The following is a 17,385-nucleotide window of genomic DNA, read 5'->3' on the forward strand; positions in this document are numbered from 1 at the left end:
ACTCACACCATTCACACGTTCAGGAGTCTGGGAAGTCCCTTGGAAGGAAGCTTCACCTTCATGGGTTGGAGATGGGTCCCACTCACATTCTCCTGAGTAACACTTACTCAGTGTCGCCCATAATTCAGTGTTAAGGTGTTATTTGCAAGCATATGGCTGTCTATGCTTGAAGGTCAACTGCTTGCCTGAAGGTTGTCTGCCGTCCAAGGCAATCAGACCCTACTGTCTGTCCTACCCTAAGCTGGGCCGACTCCCTTGTGATGACGTTCAAAGATTGTTGCCCTGGAGGAGAGCTCGGAGACGCTTCCAAGCCAACTCAGAGACGGACCCGGGCTAGGCTGCCATCCTGACTCTAGACCCTGCCCATCTTGTTATGTACATGCCTTCCTGTCACGTGTCTGCCTCTAGAGCAGCGGTTCTCAACCTTCCTAATGCTACCACCCTTTCATACAGTTCCTCATGTGGTAGTGACCCCCCTACCATAAAATTATTTTCATTGCTACTTCATCACTGTCATTTTGCTACTGTTACGAGTCGGGCAACACCTGTGAAAGGGTTATTCGACCCCCAAAGGGGTCCCGACCCACAGTGCAACCCCTTCTTATTGCATGTAAACCCCAAATTCGTCTCCCTCATGGTACAATATGCCTCTAATTCAAATCCTTCTTGTTAACACATGCGCTTACTGTGGCCTTTGTGAGACAATATAAACTCATGAGAATACATTAAGCTCTCTGCTCAGACCTGGTTCCTGAAGCATCGCAGAGGTGAGCCCTTGCTTTAGCTTGTCTGATGTCTCGAACTTAGCTCTCAATTACACAACCGCCCCTTGGGCCCATTCGGTTGTGGAGAGGCTGGTCCCCCACACCTGGGTCAGACAGCGCCTCTCAGAGGTGGTGCTAGGTAGCAGCAATGCCCATGCTCACAGTGAATGGAGTCGAGCCTACAGACCTCCTGGTGACTTGCGGGGAAGCCCACCCGTTTGTGAGGATGACACAGGACCCAACGCTGGTTCTTTGGTTGGACATCAGGTCCCTGAGAGTTGGAATTGTCATTGCCGGCAGCTACCTGGACTGGACGGTCGTCTAGGACTGTTTCCTAGGATTTCAGCTCCCCTCCCCCACCAACACACACACACACACACACACACACACACACACACACGAGGTTGCAGCTGTGGTCAGATCTGCGAAACTTCTACAGAGAAGGGGCAGCCCCACCACCTCCCTCTCCCCCGCCCCACTGCCACCTCCTGCCCCGCACATGACTTCCAGAGCTTTCTGGGGTCATCACAAACCTTGCACAGTGTCCCCCCAAATTCAACAACCCAGCTTTCTTCGGTGACAGTCCGAACCTATGAAATCAGACAGCCCCACTTTGTCTCGCTGCCACCAACCCCATCCAGATTCCTGGCAACCCAACCGGACAGAGGAGAACTGTCCCCGAGGGCTCCCAAGGCTGACACTCTACCAGAGCCTCATCTTTCTCGCAAGGAGCAGCTGGTGGGTTTGAACTGCTAACCTTGGGCTTAGCTGCCTATCATAGCTCCACATGGTAGAGATGGCCAAGCCTAGAGGCAAACTCAACTCCTTTTCTTCTCCCCCACCCCAAAGATGGCCAGGGCTGCCAGTTCCCTTGATGGCAGACATCTAGGAGCCGTCTAGAGGGAGGTGTGGGTCATATTGACTGACCCCAGGCAGCCTTAGCTGAGAGCTGGGCCTCCCCCGCCCACCCATGTGCTGAATGCCCCTGCTGAGTCACTGGCCAGTTGGCCCCCGTCCACTCTCCTCTTGCCCCTCTTAGTACCTGGAGTCATGGCGACAGCTCTCACCGTGAACTGCCAAGGTCATTGTAGTCATAAGCTGCCACCGAGCTGGCCCTTGGCCCCAGGCCCAACAGAACACGGTGCAGCTTGGTCTTGTCCCATCCCCACAGTCAGTCTGGGCTCCCAGATCACTGTGACCCAGAGGATTCTCCAGGCATTTCTGCCTCGGCCATCTTCATCTAAGATAGAGGTGCAGCACGTGTAGCTCTTGTGGCTGGGTTAAGTCCCAAGAAATCAAAACCAGCTCACATCACACGCCTCAATACAGAGAAGCTAGGTCGGCCATCACACGAGGAGTTAATGAAATGTTTGACCAGCACGGCCTGAGAATGATGTTATAAATATCCAAATGGCCCTTGGCAGAACAAAGTTTCCCCGACCCTGCTCTAGAACAAAGCTTCCTAAGTGGTGGGTTGTGTGACTAGATGCGGGGGTCGGAACACATCTGGCCATAGTAAAACGTTTCCGAACAAGCAGTGACCGAACATTAATTCAAAATCAAAACACCTCATGAATTCAAGGCAGCTCTGACAGGGCTTGCCTGTTTCAGATTTCTCAGGCAGAAAGGAATGCCGAGTGGACAAGTTTAGGAGCCTTGGTGGCATAGTGATTATGCATCGAGCATCAAACCGCAAGGTGGCAGGTTCGAAACCACCCGCTGGGCCGAGGGAGAAAGATGGGGCTTCCACAGACAGTTATATTCTCAAACTCACAGGGGCAGCTCTCGCCTGCCCTCTAGGGTCACTATGAGTCAGCATTGACTCAATGGCAGAGCGTGAGTTGGAGAAGCTTCAGCAGCCCTGGAAGTGCCTATAAAACCTGTTAGCACCAATGAAACATCTTAGCGCCAATGAAACATCTTAGTGCCAATGAAACATCTTAGCGCCTCGAAGGCGGACTGCAGGGCCATGGCATGGCTTGAGGTGCACGGGCAAGAATGGAAAGAGGTCTCTGGCGTTGAAGCACCACTGCCTCACTGCCAAGATCATGCTGCCCCTAGGCCCCGAGCTCAGGAGGCAGGGTGGTCCTCCGCTCCTGCTAGATGGGAATCCGATTCCCTCCATGTGGGAACACTCCGGCCTCTTAGGCCCTCTGCTCGGTGACTATTTTCCCAGGTACACCCTACCAGGAGGAGCCCTGGTGGTAGTCGGGCTGCTAGTCACAAGGTCAGCAGTTTGAAACCACTAGCCACTCTTTGGGGCACTGAGGAGGCTGTCTACCTCCTATAAAGAGTTGCTGTCAGATATGACAAAATAATAATTTATAAATTATCAAGGGTTCATGAGGGAGGGGGGAGGAAGGGGGGAAAATGAGCTGATGCCAGGGGCTTACATGGAGAGTAAATGTTTTGAGAATGATGAGGGTAATGTACAGATGTGCTTTACACAATTGATGTATGTATGGATTGTGATAAGAGTTGTATGAGCCCCCCAAAAAATGATTTTTAAAAAGTTGCTGCCTAGGAAACCCACAGGGGTAGTTCTGCCTAGTCCTGTAGGACCACTGTGAGCTAGACTGAACTCGATGGCAGGAAGGTTGTTTTTATTAATCCGCTCCCAAGCTTTCCAGCATCACCCTGTTCCCTCCATCCACTCGGCTCCACCCAGGAAAGCCAGGACACTCACCCAGACCTGCCCCTTCAGGGCCCACTTTAAATGCTGCCTCCCCACAAGGCCTTCCCTGACCCTCGCCCTTACCCAAAGAAGCCCTTGGCCCCTGCCCCCCCCCACTATTCAAACCCACCTGCCCCCACACCAACTAGTTCTTTCCTTTTAAAAAATGGGTTGCGATGGACTCAGCAGGTGAGTTCAGGCTGGGAGGGGGGCCGACAGTGCCAGTTCATTTCCGCATCCCCACGGCAGGATCTGGGAACACCGGGCTGAGTCCAGCACTTGGTAAGTGCTCCGGAGTCTGGCTGCACAACACCCAACCCGCCTGCCCTGTGGTGTTCAGACCCATGCTGTCACTCGGTGCCTTTCATATATCCACACGCCTGTGTGGCCGCCCTCTCAGCCCCAATGTCCATCGACCACCACTCGGCAACAATGGGAAGCCCTTCTTAGTGGTTCTCCACTTATACACCACCAATATACCCTGAGCTGATGGAGGGGCAGCGAGATTACCCCCCCCTTACACACACACACACACACACACACACACACACACACACACTCGAGTGTACTCTGACTCCCGGTGACCCCACGTGGGTCAGAACAGAGGGTGCTCCATAAGGTTCTCAGCAGGCGCTTTGGCTCAGAAGCCGATCGCCAGGCCTTTCTTCCTTGGCACTTTGGGGTGAACTCTGACTTCAGTAACTCTTGAGTTTCTTGGCAAACGACTAACCGTTGGCTCCCACCCCAGGGGTGGGAGGGGGGGAATTCAGAGGTGGGAGGGTGGGGGGGCATCCCAGATATACCTTCCAGCCTAGCCACACATACAGTGCGCGCGCGCACACACACACACACACACACACACACACACACACACACCACCCCACCGCACCCCACCCATCATTCGAAATGGCCGCTCCAGGTCTCCCAGTTCCATCCTCTTCTGCTCACACATCCTCTCTCTCCTTCAGTGCCCTGCCCACCCCACCCCACCCCACCCCGCCTGCTCTTAGCAGCCTTGGAGGCCTTCAAGCCTCCCTTCCCCCTTCAGTCTCCATCACCCACCCACCCCACCTCTGTTTCCTCCATCTCCCAGGCGCCTGATGGAGGCCCCTTTGGGAACCTGTTAGAGATGAGCCCTGGTGGTGGAGTGGCGGCGAGTGGGGCTACTAACCATAAGGTCAGCAGTTCGAAACCACCAGCTAGCTCTGCAGGAAGGGTGGGGCTTTCTACGCCCGTGAAGAGGGACAGTCTCAGGAACTCATAAGGGGCAGGTCTACCTGGCCCTCGAGGGCCGCGCAGTGCGTCAGTGAGTTTGAGCGCGGGTCGGTTGGGGGTGCAGGGGGCAGAACATGAAATAGAAATGGGGAATCAAGTCTCAGCTGACCCCCAACCCCTGCAGACCCACTCACTCCCCTTGGCTGTTGTCTGTGTGTGAGAACCAGTCCCACCCCCGTGATCCAGGCGCCCTCGGTCCAGCCTTCTCGGCTGCCCCACCCCACCCCCATCCCGCGGGCAAGCGCCATCTGTCCCTCTGGATCGCCAGCCACCCTCCCCCACCCAAATCCCTTCCTCCTTCCCCCTTAGCCACAGAGAGGAGGCCCTCGCGGTCACCACACTGGCCTTTTTTGGGGGTGGGTTGGGGGGATGGATTCGTTAGGTTTGGCAAAGGCTCTGTGCGCGCGGGGGGGTCCCCGTCACTTCTCCTCCAGGTCCCGCCTCTTCCAGGTGTCCAGGATGTACTTGAGCAGCAGGCCCAGCTTGCGGCGGGTGGACAGCGGGGCCTCCTCGCCGCCCTCGCCCGCGCCGCCGCCGCGCTTCTCGGCGCCGCCGTCGCCCGCCGCCTCCAGGCTGAGCTCGGGCTGGGGCTCGTCCTCCTCGAGCGCCTTGATGCGCACGCGCTGCGCGTCCTCGGCCATCTCGTTGAGGCAGCCCTGCAGCATGGTGTACACCGTGCCGAAGCTGATGCCGCCCGCCACCAGCGTGCCGAACACGGGGATGCCGCGCTCGAAGGCGCGCGCCACGCGCATGGCGCCGTCCGACGACTGCGAGTAGAGCCGCAGCACCGCCTCGGGGGACACCTCGGTGGCCAGCGGCGAGCGCATGACCGAGCGCAGGTCGCCCGCCTGCTTGCCCACCTGCTCGGCCAGCTTGGCCAGCGAGTCGTCGTCCAGGCCGAAGCTGCGGTGGTAGCCGCGCAGCGAGCGCACCAGCAGTGCGTCGTCGTAGGCGGCCGCCAGGCCGGGCACGGGAAGCGCCTGGATGACGCCGGACACCAGCGCCGTCTTGAGCACCTGCTCCTGCAGCATGTCCTTCTTCTTCTGCAGGGCCTCCAGCGAGATGTCCGGCAGCGACAGCAGCCCGGCGTGGCGCCGGTGGGCCGGCAGGTCGTGCTCCCAGACGGACACCAGCAGGGGGAAGTCGTAGCGCGCCGGCGACAGGTTGGACACCAGGAAGATGCGCGGCTCGGCCACGCCGGCGGCGCGCAGGCGCTCGGTGCAGTGCTCGCGGATCTCCTGCAGCACCGCCGCCTCGCTGAAGGCCGACGGCCGCTGCGAGCGCGTGGCCGCCAGGTCCTCGTCCACCTTGGTGCGCACGAAGTAGAACTTCTTGCCCTGGCGCAGGATCTCGGCGGCCAGGCGGCTCTCCACGGCGCCGCAGCGGCGCGGGGACACCAGCAGGAAGAAGTCGTAGCGGCCGAAGTCCACCTGCTTCAGGTACTTGTCAGCCGAGCAGCCCGGGGAGCCGGCGCCCGGGAGGTCCCACAGGGTCACGTCTGGGAACTGGGGGTGCGGGTAGGGCGACGGCTGCATGGTGGTCTCCACCACGCCCGTCAGCGCCGCGCCGGGGTCCTCGGCGCCCAGGCCGCGCAGGGCGTTGATGAGCGACGACTTGCCTGCCCCGGACTCGCCCGTGACGCCCACCTCCAGCCGGGTGGCCTCCGAGGCGGCCAGCAGCTCGCGCAGCCGCGAGGCGGCCTGGGGCAGGTCGCCCGACTCGAAGGCCGTCCGCAGGGCCTCCAGCTCTTCCTTGGCCATGAGGATGGTGGTCTCTTCCTCCCCGGACCCGGCCTGCGACCTCGAAGTAGCCATGGTGGCCAGTGGCCAGGGGGCCGAGGGGACAGGGGAGAGTCACAAGATGCCGGCCCCAGGCGTCTGCTGGGGAGAAGGGAGCCCTTCACACCTCCTGGGCCTTGGCGGGGAGAGAAGCAGACAATCAGGGGTCTGAGGTCCACTGGGCGGGTGACTCGGCGGGACCCCCACCCCTTAGGACCCCAACGGCCCACTTCAGAAATGCGGACTGGGTGTTAGCAGACTTGAGGGGACTTTAGGGGGACCCCGAGTGGTGCAAGAGGAGACCTGTTGCTGTCATGGATTATGCGTTGGGCTACCGGTTCGACACGACCACCTACTCTGGCGGGACAAGGGGGGCAGGGACGAGGCTAGATGCTCCTCCAAAAGAGTTACAGTCTCGGAAACCCACTGGGGCAATTCTCCCTTGGTCCATGGGGTCGCTGGGAGTCCAAACGGAGTCGTTGGCAGTGAGTTTGCTTCCATAATCTATTTAGCAGTGGTACAAATATCTAACACGCTCAGGGGCTGATGGAGAGGTTGGTGGTTTGAGTCCCACCCAATGAGTCCCAGCCTGGAAGGACACCTGTCAATTTCCTTTCGGAAGAGCTGCACGGAAGCCCTACCGGACACAGTTCTACCTACGAGACACAAGAGGGAGCCGTGGACCGCAGCCGACCCAGCAACCAATGGTCCCTGGGCGTTTTATTCCACCGCAGAGGCCCCTCTCGAGCCTATTTGCCTCTCTGGTTAAGAGGCTGTGACAGGCCTGCTTCCTGGAGCACTAGCAGCAGTCTATGAGAGTTTTAATCCAGGAGTCACCAAGGGCCCATGTTTAGAAGGCCCCTGGAATCAAAAACCAAACTCACTGCCATCAAGTGGAACCGCAGGGTGGCTGGTGGCTTTGAACTGCTGACCCTGTGGTTAGCAGCCCAACGTGTAACCACACGGCCACCAGAGCTCTGGATTTGGCTTATCACTCTCCAAGGGTCCTTCAGGAATCAGCTGGACCTTGAAAAGGGCCTCAGTCTGGGGTGAGAGCAAGCAGTGTCTGCTGGTGTCAGGAGGCAGCGTGAGGAAGTGGTGGCTACCTGGACCTGGGAGCCGGCTGCCCGGGTTCAAATCCCTGGTGTGCCACAGACGCAGAACCACCCAGGGCTGGGCAGGGTTTCCTTTTCTTGTTCACTGTGCTCCAGAACCGCCTCCACGGCCCCTGACACCCCCAGCAGCACACACCCAAGGAGGGATTTGGAACATGTTACTTAGTGTCCTCTGCCTCAGTTTCTCATCTGTGACACGGGGCTCCAGCCAAACCAAACCTGATTCTGACTCTCAGCGACCTCACGGACCAAGCAGAACAACCCACTGGCAATTCCGAGGCTGTAAGTCTTCCTGGGAGCAGGCTGGAGCCTCGGCTTTCTCCTGAGGGATGGCTGATGGGTTAGAACCGCCAACCTGGAGGCTGGCAGCCCAATCCTTCTCTAAATGCGCCAGCCCTGGATGGTGCAAGCATCCCCCCCCACCCCGAAACAAATGAACAACAAAACTTAATACCTGGCCCTCGAATGGATCCTGACTCATAGTGACCCCACAAGGCAGAGTTGAACTGCTCTCTAGGGGGTCTCAGGCCCAGGTAGCATGGGTCTGAAATGCTCAGCTGCCAGTTCGAGCCCATCAGCCGCTCCACAGGAGAAAGAGGAGGCAGTTTGCTGTGGTCAAGACACCCCCTGGGGAAGTTCTACTCCATCCTCCAGGGTGGTTGGCATTGCGTTGGCACGGAAGTGAGGGCAATGATTTGGGGATTTTCCCCATTTTTGCAGAAGTATAACTTGTTCCCTCTGAGAAGCTGATGGATTTGAGTCACCGGTCTCTTGGCTAGCGGCAAGCGCTTCACCACAGCGTCAGGCCCCACTGAAGAGGTGCTATCTGCTCCATCTTGTCCCCTTTAACTCCTCCCTGTCCCATCCAGGCCCCACCCCTCTCTGCAGAATTGTGTCCTCCGTCACGTGGCTTCTTCCACATGGGACCCTCCTATGGGCTGGGGGGGGGCCTTCCTCTCCTGCCCCCTCTCCCTAGCCTATCTCAGAGCCTGGGGTTGGGAGGGGACAGAGAGTGGGAGACCAGGGCAGGAGCCCAGCAGCAAGGAGCCTGAACATTAGCTCTGGAGTGGACATGAAATTGAGGAGGTGGGGCTGCTGCAGACAGGCCTGGTCCCAGCCAGCCCCAGGGGGAACCTAGCCCACCAGCCTCTCCATGCACCCCCCCCCCACCCTTCTACTAAGGCCCCTCACTGGCCCTCAGTGCTCACCTGCCCTGCAGGCTCGTCCTCTCCCCTCAAACTCTCCCCGATGGTGGGGTCCTAGCAAAGGTCAGACTCCCCCCGTTGCTAGGCCCAGTTATAATAGGAAGCAGTGGCTTATTGGCCAGCCTGTCCTCATGCAATAATGTGACAGTGATGTCAGGGGGCGGGGCCTGAGGTGGGGCAGGGACCCCACCCTCCCCCAGTAGCACTGGATCCTCCTGGGCCCTCGGGCCCCTGCCCGGGCTCCACACCACAAAACTCGATCCCTGATGAGAATTGTCCCAGGGGGTCTCCAAGCCTGTAACTCTTCACAGACGCAGACAGCCTCCTCTTTCTCCCTCAGGGAGGCTGGTGGGTTTGAACCTGCCTCGCGGCAGCCCAATGCTTCTTCACCAAGTTACCAGGGCCCTCGGTCAGAGAAGTTGTTCTCTAAGAGTCAGGTCTTGTCCACAGTCTTTCCGTGGTCGAACATAGACCTACTTACTGGGTGACTCAGCGCCACCTCCTGCAGGTCAGGTGGTTGTACTGCGGGGGCTGGTGTCATCCAGTGGGTAGGTCTATATTCATCCAGTGAATAGGTCTAAATACCCTAATGCTGCTGGGATTTCGAAATGCCAGCAGGGTCACCCACGGTGACCAGGCTTCAGGGGAGCGCCCAGACTAAGACTAGACGATAAAGGAGGAATCAATCGGCTGCCCAATCCAGAGGAATTAGTCTCTATCCACCTCATGAAGAGCAGCGACGTGCTGGCAGGTGGGCCCCGTGGTTTGGACGGGAGGCATTCAAACTACGACAACGGAAGGGCTGCCGCCTCAAAGTACAGTCCGAACTGGAGAGTCAGCACCAACGGGGGAGCTGGTCAAGGAGATGGGTCCACACAGCGGCTGCAGCCAGGGGCTCGCACACAACGGCGATCCCGAGGAGGGCGCACGACGGGACAGTGCTTCCCGGTGTTGTGTCGAAGGTTGTTCTGAGTCACGGCACCAAACAGCAACCATAGCAGCGGCCCAGCTCCCCACCTCTTTGGTACAGACCCCACAGGTCTGAGAGTAGAACAGAAACCTGCCCGCCGACATTCATGGCAGCCCTTCTCACGATGGCCGGAAGGTGGACACAACCAGGAGGAGGTCATCCACCCAATGGGGACCCATACCCACCATGGAAGCCGGCTCCGCCAGGAAGAAGACTGAAGTTGGACAGCATGCCACGGGTCGGATGAACCTTGAAAACCTTACGGGGAGCAAACGTAGTTAGACAAAGGGCGGATACGGGCTGAGCGTGCGTCTGTGAGCTAAGCAAACCTGTAAGAACCAAAGATGAGTCGGGGTTATCAAGGCCGAGAGGGCAGGAAAAAGGTTCAGGGTGGAGGGACCTGCTGAGTGGCCGTGGCATTGGTGAGACTATTTGGAAACAGACCAGAAGCAGCGTGACTCCTTTGGAGGAATGGAATCCACGTGGCTGGAAAATGAACGTAGAGATGGGGTATGTTTGTTTGTGCGTTTTAAAATCACAATTATAAAAGGAAGAAAACATAAAAGCCAGCGCTCGGTCTTCGCCATTCGAGGACAAGTTCGCGGCTCCCGGCTTGTCATCCTCTGGCCCGGCTCCCGATGCCACCCCAAGGGAGGGGACTTTCAGTTCCCCAGGCAAGTGACTCACTCCCCTTGCTCCACACTGGCTTCTCATCGGCCCATTTCATGAAGAGGTTGTAGGGGCTCTGGGGGTAGTGACTTAGCTTGGCCAGCGCCGGCCCCGGACAAGAGGAAAGATGGTGGTGTGGGTGTGGGGAGGGAGCGACCAACATCAGAGGTAGATCGAGGCTCGGTGGCATGGTAGTTACACATTGGGTTGAGATCCAAGAGGTCAGCGGTTCCAAACCACCAGCCACCCTTCAGGGGGAAAGGGAGGCTTTCTCATCAAGAGTTGCAGCCTCAGAAACTTGGGGGGCTGGGCGGGGAGCAGTCCTACCCTGTGCTATAAGGGGCGCTAGGAGTTGACGTTGGCAGGGAGTTTGGTTTGGGGGTTTGACAAACCTTAATACCCCCCCCCACTCTGTCTTGCTGAGCCCCCGTGAGTCAGAGCTGACTTGATGACAATGAGTTAGAGGCAAGCAGTGAACTTGGCCCCGTCCCAACATCTAAGGCGCCACAGTGACACTGTGGGCTAGGCATCAGACTGTTAACCACAAGGTTGGCTGTTCAAATCCACCAATCACTTGGAGAGAAATATGAAGCTGTCTTCTCCCGTACTGGTTGATCCTCTCACCAACCATCGATCGGGTCATTATGAGTCAGCAGCAACTCGGTAGCAGTACTTTTGGTTGCTCTGTGATTTTTTTCTCCCCCCAAAACATCTGCCACCCACCCACCTTTTATATCTGATGAAGCGGTCGGATAAGCGTTAGACTGCTAACCACAGAGTCAGCGGCTCGAACCCACCAGTGGCTTCTCAGGAGACAGATGAGGGTGTGTGCTGCTGTCAAGATTTACAGTCTTACAAACTCAGCCTTGGGGTCACGATGAGTCCGAATCGACTCCATGGCAGAAGGTTTGATTTGGGGTTTTATCAGAAGAAAAAAGCCCAGATCCAAACTCACTGCCATCAAGTTGATTCCAACTCACGGCAACTCTATGGGGCAGGAGAGAACTGCCGCCTCTCTGTGTTGCCGAGACTGTAACTCTTTATGGAAGAGCAAAGCCTCCTCATGGTTGCTTGGACTGGCTGGTGGTTTCGAACTGCTAGCCTTAACAGTTCCAATAAGTCACCGACTGTGCCACGAGGCTCCTTCTCCTGTTAAAGGAGAAGTTTAACCATAATCCTCTCATTTAAATCTCACGAAGCCTTTTGGTTGCAGGTGGGTGGGGTGCCAAATTATTAGCAGCTAGGCTAGCGGTCACCTGATACCCGTTGATCTCAGAGTTCAATGTATCATCTTCAGATAAATCCATGACGGACCTTCTGTGTTTCTCCCTCCCCTTTACAAGCACGGCCTCCCTGGCTGTGAGCGAGGAGGACTGGAAGCACTTGCTGATGAAGATCAAGGGTGTCAGCCTTCAGTGTGGATGACAACTCAGTGTAAAGCACACCAACAGCCTCACCACTGGACCAGTAGGTAACATCATGATCAATGGGGGGGGGGGGGAACATTGACCTTGTCAAGGATGTTGTCTTGCTTGGCTCCACAATCAATGCTCCTGGAAGCAGCCATCAAGAGACCGAACGGCGCTTTGTCAATCTGCTTCACGAGGCCTCTTTAAAGTGCTGAAAAGCAAGGATGTTACTTTGAAGTTCTAAGATGTGGCTGACCCAAGCCACGTGTTTTCAATCGCCTCAGATGCCTGTGAAAATTGGAATCAAATAAGAACCCCCCCCCACTCCCAGGGGGGCGGACAACAGGAAAGTGGGTAAAGGGAGACATTGGTGAGTGCAAGATATGAAAAGGTAATAATTTATAAATTATCAAGGGATTGTGATGTAGGGAGCGTGGGGAAGGAAGGGAAAATGGAGGCGCTGATATCAAGGGCTCAAGTAGAAAGCAAATGTTTTGAATATGATGATGGAAACATACGTACAAATGGATGGTTGGATGGGTTGTGGTAAGAGCTGTATGAGCCCCCAATAAAATGATTTATTTTAAAAAAGCAAGACTAAAGAACTGATGTATTTGAACTAGAGTGGTGAGAGTGGTGATACCGGGAAGGTGGAGGGAAGGTGAGGGAGAAGAGGGGAACAGATTACAAGGATCTACATATAACCTCCTCCCTGAGGGACGGACAGCAGAGAAGTGGGTAAAGGGGGACATTGATGGTATAAGATATGACAAAATAATAATAATTTATAAATTATCAAGAGTTCATGGGGGAGGGGAGAGCGGGGAGGGAGGGGAAAATGAGGAGCTGATACCAGGGGCTCAAGTAGAAAGAAAATGCTTTGAGAATGATGAGGGAAACAAGTGTACAGGAGTGCTTGACACAATGGATGGATGTGGATTGTGATAAGTTGTACGAATCCCCAATAAAAATGATTTACTAATTTTTTAAAAGTGCCACGAACTGCTAAAAGGACAAACCGATCTGTCTTGGAAGAAGTACGGCCAGAGTGCTCCTTAGTCATCTTACATGCTTTGGACGTGTTCCCCAGAAAGACTGATCCACGGAGAAGGACATCATGTTGTGTAACGTGGAGGGGCGCTGACAAAGGGGAAGGGCCTCAACCAGATGGACTGACACCGCGGACACAAGTTCAAGCCTCGGGATAATTGTGAGGCTGGCCCAGGCCCCGGCAGTGTTCTGTTCTGTTGTGCATAAGGCTGCTATGGGTCAGGACCCACTGGATAACACCGACCAACAACACCACGCTGCTGAATCTCTCAACTGCTCCCAACAAGGTTCTTCTCCAACCTTTGGGGTTTTCTACATCCATGAACATACCAGTTAGGTTAAAATCTAGCACTTTATCGTTCCATCTCTCCGCTGACCCACTTTAAATTTGTTCTAATTTTAATATTTCCTGCTTCCTTTACAATTGCTGTTTTTCTCTGGTTTATTTTGTTATTGTTGTTGGTTTTTTTGTTATATATATTACATATGTTATATATATTACATATATATATAATCTCCCACCCCCAATATATGAAATCCAGTGTAGGTAAACCTCTAGAGCAGTGGTCCTCAACCTTCTTCATGCCGCGACCCTTTCATACCGTTCCTCATGCTGTGATGACCCCCCAACCATCACGGTATTTTTGTTGCTACTTCATCACTGTCATTTTGCTACTGTGATGAATCAGGCGACCCCTGTGAAAGGGTCCTTCGACACCCACCCCCCACACACACACACAGAGCAAAGGGGTCGCGACCCACAGGTTGAGAACCGCTGCTCTAGAGACAGTAACTGGATCCATGGTTAACTGGGGATATGGGAGGGGAGGTTGGAGGGAAATGGGAAGCAAACAACATTGGATACAAGAAGGAAGAAAATGGTCTAGAACTGATTGTAATGATCATTGTACAACTCTGAATATGACTGAACTATCGAAGTGTGTGAATTACATGCCATTCAAATATATTTTTAGCAAAGAACATTTGCAAGTCATGAGAGTGTCACGTCTTCGTTGCCAATGCATATTCCTTTGTTTCCTGTCTGCTGTCTAACAACTCTGGCTCAGACTTGCAGCGCAAGGTTGAATTTAGGGTGGTGATCAGGAGTCTCCTTGTCTGCTTCTGCTAGATCTCTCTGGAGCTAGAGTTGCACCTCGGTCCTTGGCTCCGTGCAAGAAAGAATTCACGCCGAAGCCTGGCTCGTGATCCAAGTGAGTTTTATGAGAGTTAGAACAAGTTTCAGGTTTACACGGCACCCATAGAACTCCTCCCGACCGTGCAGCCTGGCGGAAGCTGCTCAGCATCACGCAGACAAAAGTGTGTCTTGACGCTGGGCTCCTGCCTTTTCAAGGATTCCACGGGGAGGTGTGGTGGACAACCCCTGATCGACCCCATTGGCTGAATTGAATTCACCTGGCCTAGGTGAGCCAATCCAAGTTTAGCGCCCACCCATGCCTACCAGCAGGAAAACCTGAGCCTCTGAGCATGTGCAGTGCGCCAGTCCTTGTTCCCGTGGCTTGGTTCTCTGGGCATGCGTTAAGGGACATTCCCCATCCCTATACTAGAACTACCTAACAGTTCCAGAGTGCAAGCGGGGAGGCTTTCCGTTTACCCCTCATCGGCGGAATCTTGGTCTTTGGTTTTCCATACATGTCCTTCCCTTCTACTCCTATTTTGCTGAGAGTTTTTATCAGGAGTGAGTGGTGAATAATGTCGAACGCCCTTCGGCATCAATTGATATGATCGTGTGGTTCTTACCTTTTGCTTGTTTGGTTATGGGGTGGATTGCCTTAATTTTCTTCGAATGAACCATCCTCGTGTGCCTGGTATGAGCCCCACGTGATCGTGGAGTGTTTATTTACTTGTTTTTACGTATCGTTGGGTTTTGTTTTGTTGAGAATCTTTGCATCTCTGGTCATGAGGGAGATGGGTGGGCAGCTCTGTCCTTCGGTCATGTCTTTGCCTGGGGTCATGCTGGCTTCATTAAAGGAGCTTGGGCGTTTGCTCTTTTTCTATATTCTGGACTGGACTGGTACCACTGGTGAAAATTCTTCCCCGAAGGCTTGTTAGAATCCTCCAGCTGGTGCTGGAGATTTTTTGCTTTGGGGCAATTTCAAAATTACCTGATCTATTTCTTCTTTTTGGTGAAGTTCTTTTTTTTAATTTTTATATCGTTTTATTAGGGGCGCATACAACTCATCACAATCCACACATACATCCATTGTGTCAAGCACATTTATGTATTCATTGCCCTCATCGTTCTGAAAACATTTGCTCTCCACCCAAGCCCCTGGCATCAGCTCCTCCTTTTTGCCCCTCCCTCCCTGCTCATCTATTTCTTCTTTTGTGAGGGATTTGTTCAGTTTTGCTACCGCACTGTGTTAATTCGGGTAGATCGTGCGTTTCTAGTAATGCGTCCATCTGCTCTAGAGTCTCAAACAGGCTTTCATCGTCGTGTATTCTTGTTTGAATTTCATTGGGTCTATTGTGACGTAAGCCTGCTCATCTCTTATTCCTAATACGTGCATCTCCTCTTTCTTTTCCTTGGTTAAGTTTGCTAGAGGTTTGTCCATTTTGTCAATCCTCCCTCTCACAGAACCAGCTTCCTTAGTTGCTTTTTTTCTATTGTTTTTCCATTTTGCTTCGTTTATTTGCACTCTACTCTTTATGATTTTTTTTTCCTGATGATGGAAGGTTTATTTTGCTGTGGAAGATGCTGGGTCAGAACCTTGATTTTGGTTCTCTTTTATCTTTTCATGCATGCATTTATCGCTATAAATTGCCCTCTAACTACTGCTTTTGCTGTGTCCCAAAGGTTTTAGTAGTTGTGTGTCAATGTTGGCTTGTTCCAATGAATTGAAAATTTGTATTTATTTCATCAATTTCCCAGTCGTTTTTCATCCGTGTGTTGCTCCGTTTCCAGATATTTGCTCTCTTGTCGTGGCTCTCCCTACTGTTTTCATTTTGTGGCCTGTGGTCTGAGAGACTGGATGGATGGACCTCAAGATCATTACATTTCTTAAGGCTTGCTTTGTGTCCTGGCATATGGTCTGTTCTAGAGAATGTTCCATGAGCACTGGGAAAGAATGTAGACGCTGTTGTTGGGTGCAGTGCTCTGTATCTGTCTCACCCTAGTGCCACTGTTCCCCTAGTAGACATGGAGTATGTGTGTGTGTGGGGGACACACGGGGGAGTTCATTTCCAGACCTGAAGGGTGACTAAGGACCATAGGCTCTGAGTTTCCATCCATCTCTATCCAGCCAGTAAACCTGGTCTCTTTTTAAGATTTTGAGTTTTAGTCCACATTTCCATCCATTCTACCCAAGACCACCTAGTATGATCTCTTTTGAAGCACTGGACTGCTGTTTGAATCACAAGGCTAGTTTGTCTGAGCAACGATCTCTTCATCTGAAGCAGATACGCTGTCTTGTTTCAAAGGTGACTTGATTCCACCTTCCCTTGCTCTCAAGCAAATGAAGATCAGCTTCCCATTCCGAGGACTTCAACTAGAGCTGGACCCATCTACATTCAATCACAAGACCCCCACCTCGAAAGGTATATACAGGTAAGGCAAGAATAATCACGTTGTATCCAGAAACCATGACTGCACATGTGGCTAAGAACTGTCGCAAGGAAAATGGGTGCTTTGACCACCCTTTGTGCACGGTCCCCCTCCCCCTGCAGGTCTTTCTTGGATGTGAAGCGGGTTTCCCTTTGCTGACATCCCCAGACACAGAGGATTCCTCTTAACATGCCTTGTCCCTCCATTTCATAAACTGCAATGATGCCTTCAGGAAAGCCTGTTTTATTTTCGAACCGAGGTCAGTCTGGAGCAGGGCTCCTCAAACTTTTAAAAGAGGGGCCAGTTCACTGTCCCTCAGACCTGTTGGAGGACTGGACTATAGTTTTGTTTTGTTTTTAATCTATGACCTGGGGAGTACAGCGGAACAGCAAGGGAATGGAGCGGCAAGGTCCCCAGGGAATCCTGAAAGTGGACTTTGGGGCCAGGGCGGGGTGCCCCAACAGACTGGACTGGAAAACACTCCTAAAGGCCAACAAATGATCCTTGAACTAAAAAAAAAAAATCTACGAACAAATTCCTATGTACGCGGCACATATCTTATTTTGAAGTGAAAAAAAAAAAAACCAGGGCAAAAACACCCGGCGGGCTGGATAAATGGCCTCCATGGGTCGCATGTGGCCCGCAGGCCATAGTTTGAGGACCCCTGATCTAGCGCATCCACGAAGGCGAGCTGAGCAACTGCCACCTCACCCAGTGTGAACAGCCTCGGAGAGAGCCTGGGGCGCTTCAACTGGGCCCCTTGGAGTTGCCGTCAGTTGGAATGGACTCACAGTCACAGGAAGATAATGGCGAGGCTCCCTACACCATGACGGCGGTGACTTCTGCTTTGTGTCCCCAACTGCACAGGGTGCACCCAATACACACTCACTAAAGGAAGAAAACACTCACCGAAA

At 53.9% G+C, this 17,385-nt stretch overlaps 1 protein-coding gene across 1 annotated transcript; it reads right to left on the bottom strand.

Moving 5' to 3' along the window:
* Positions 1 to 5,132: 5,132 nt before the first annotated feature.
* IRGC (immunity related GTPase cinema) lies at positions 5,133 to 6,527 on the bottom strand. The gene has a single exon (XM_075537494.1). The coding sequence runs from the start codon at positions 6,525 to 6,527 to the stop codon at positions 5,133 to 5,135; it is 1,395 nt and encodes a 464-aa protein (XP_075393609.1).
* Between the last annotated feature and the right edge of the window lie 10,858 nt (positions 6,528 to 17,385).

The sequence above is a fragment of the Tenrec ecaudatus genome, chromosome 18 (assembly GCF_050624435.1).
Source record: "Tenrec ecaudatus isolate mTenEca1 chromosome 18, mTenEca1.hap1, whole genome shotgun sequence".
In the NCBI taxonomy this organism is placed as follows: Eukaryota; Metazoa; Chordata; class Mammalia; order Afrosoricida; family Tenrecidae; genus Tenrec; species Tenrec ecaudatus.

Bases quoted from the DNA above. Each gene is read 5' to 3' on its own strand.
- IRGC (XM_075537494.1), bottom strand. From the start codon at position 6,527: ATGGCTACTTCGAGGTCGCAGGCCGGGTCCGGGGAGGAAGAGACCACC.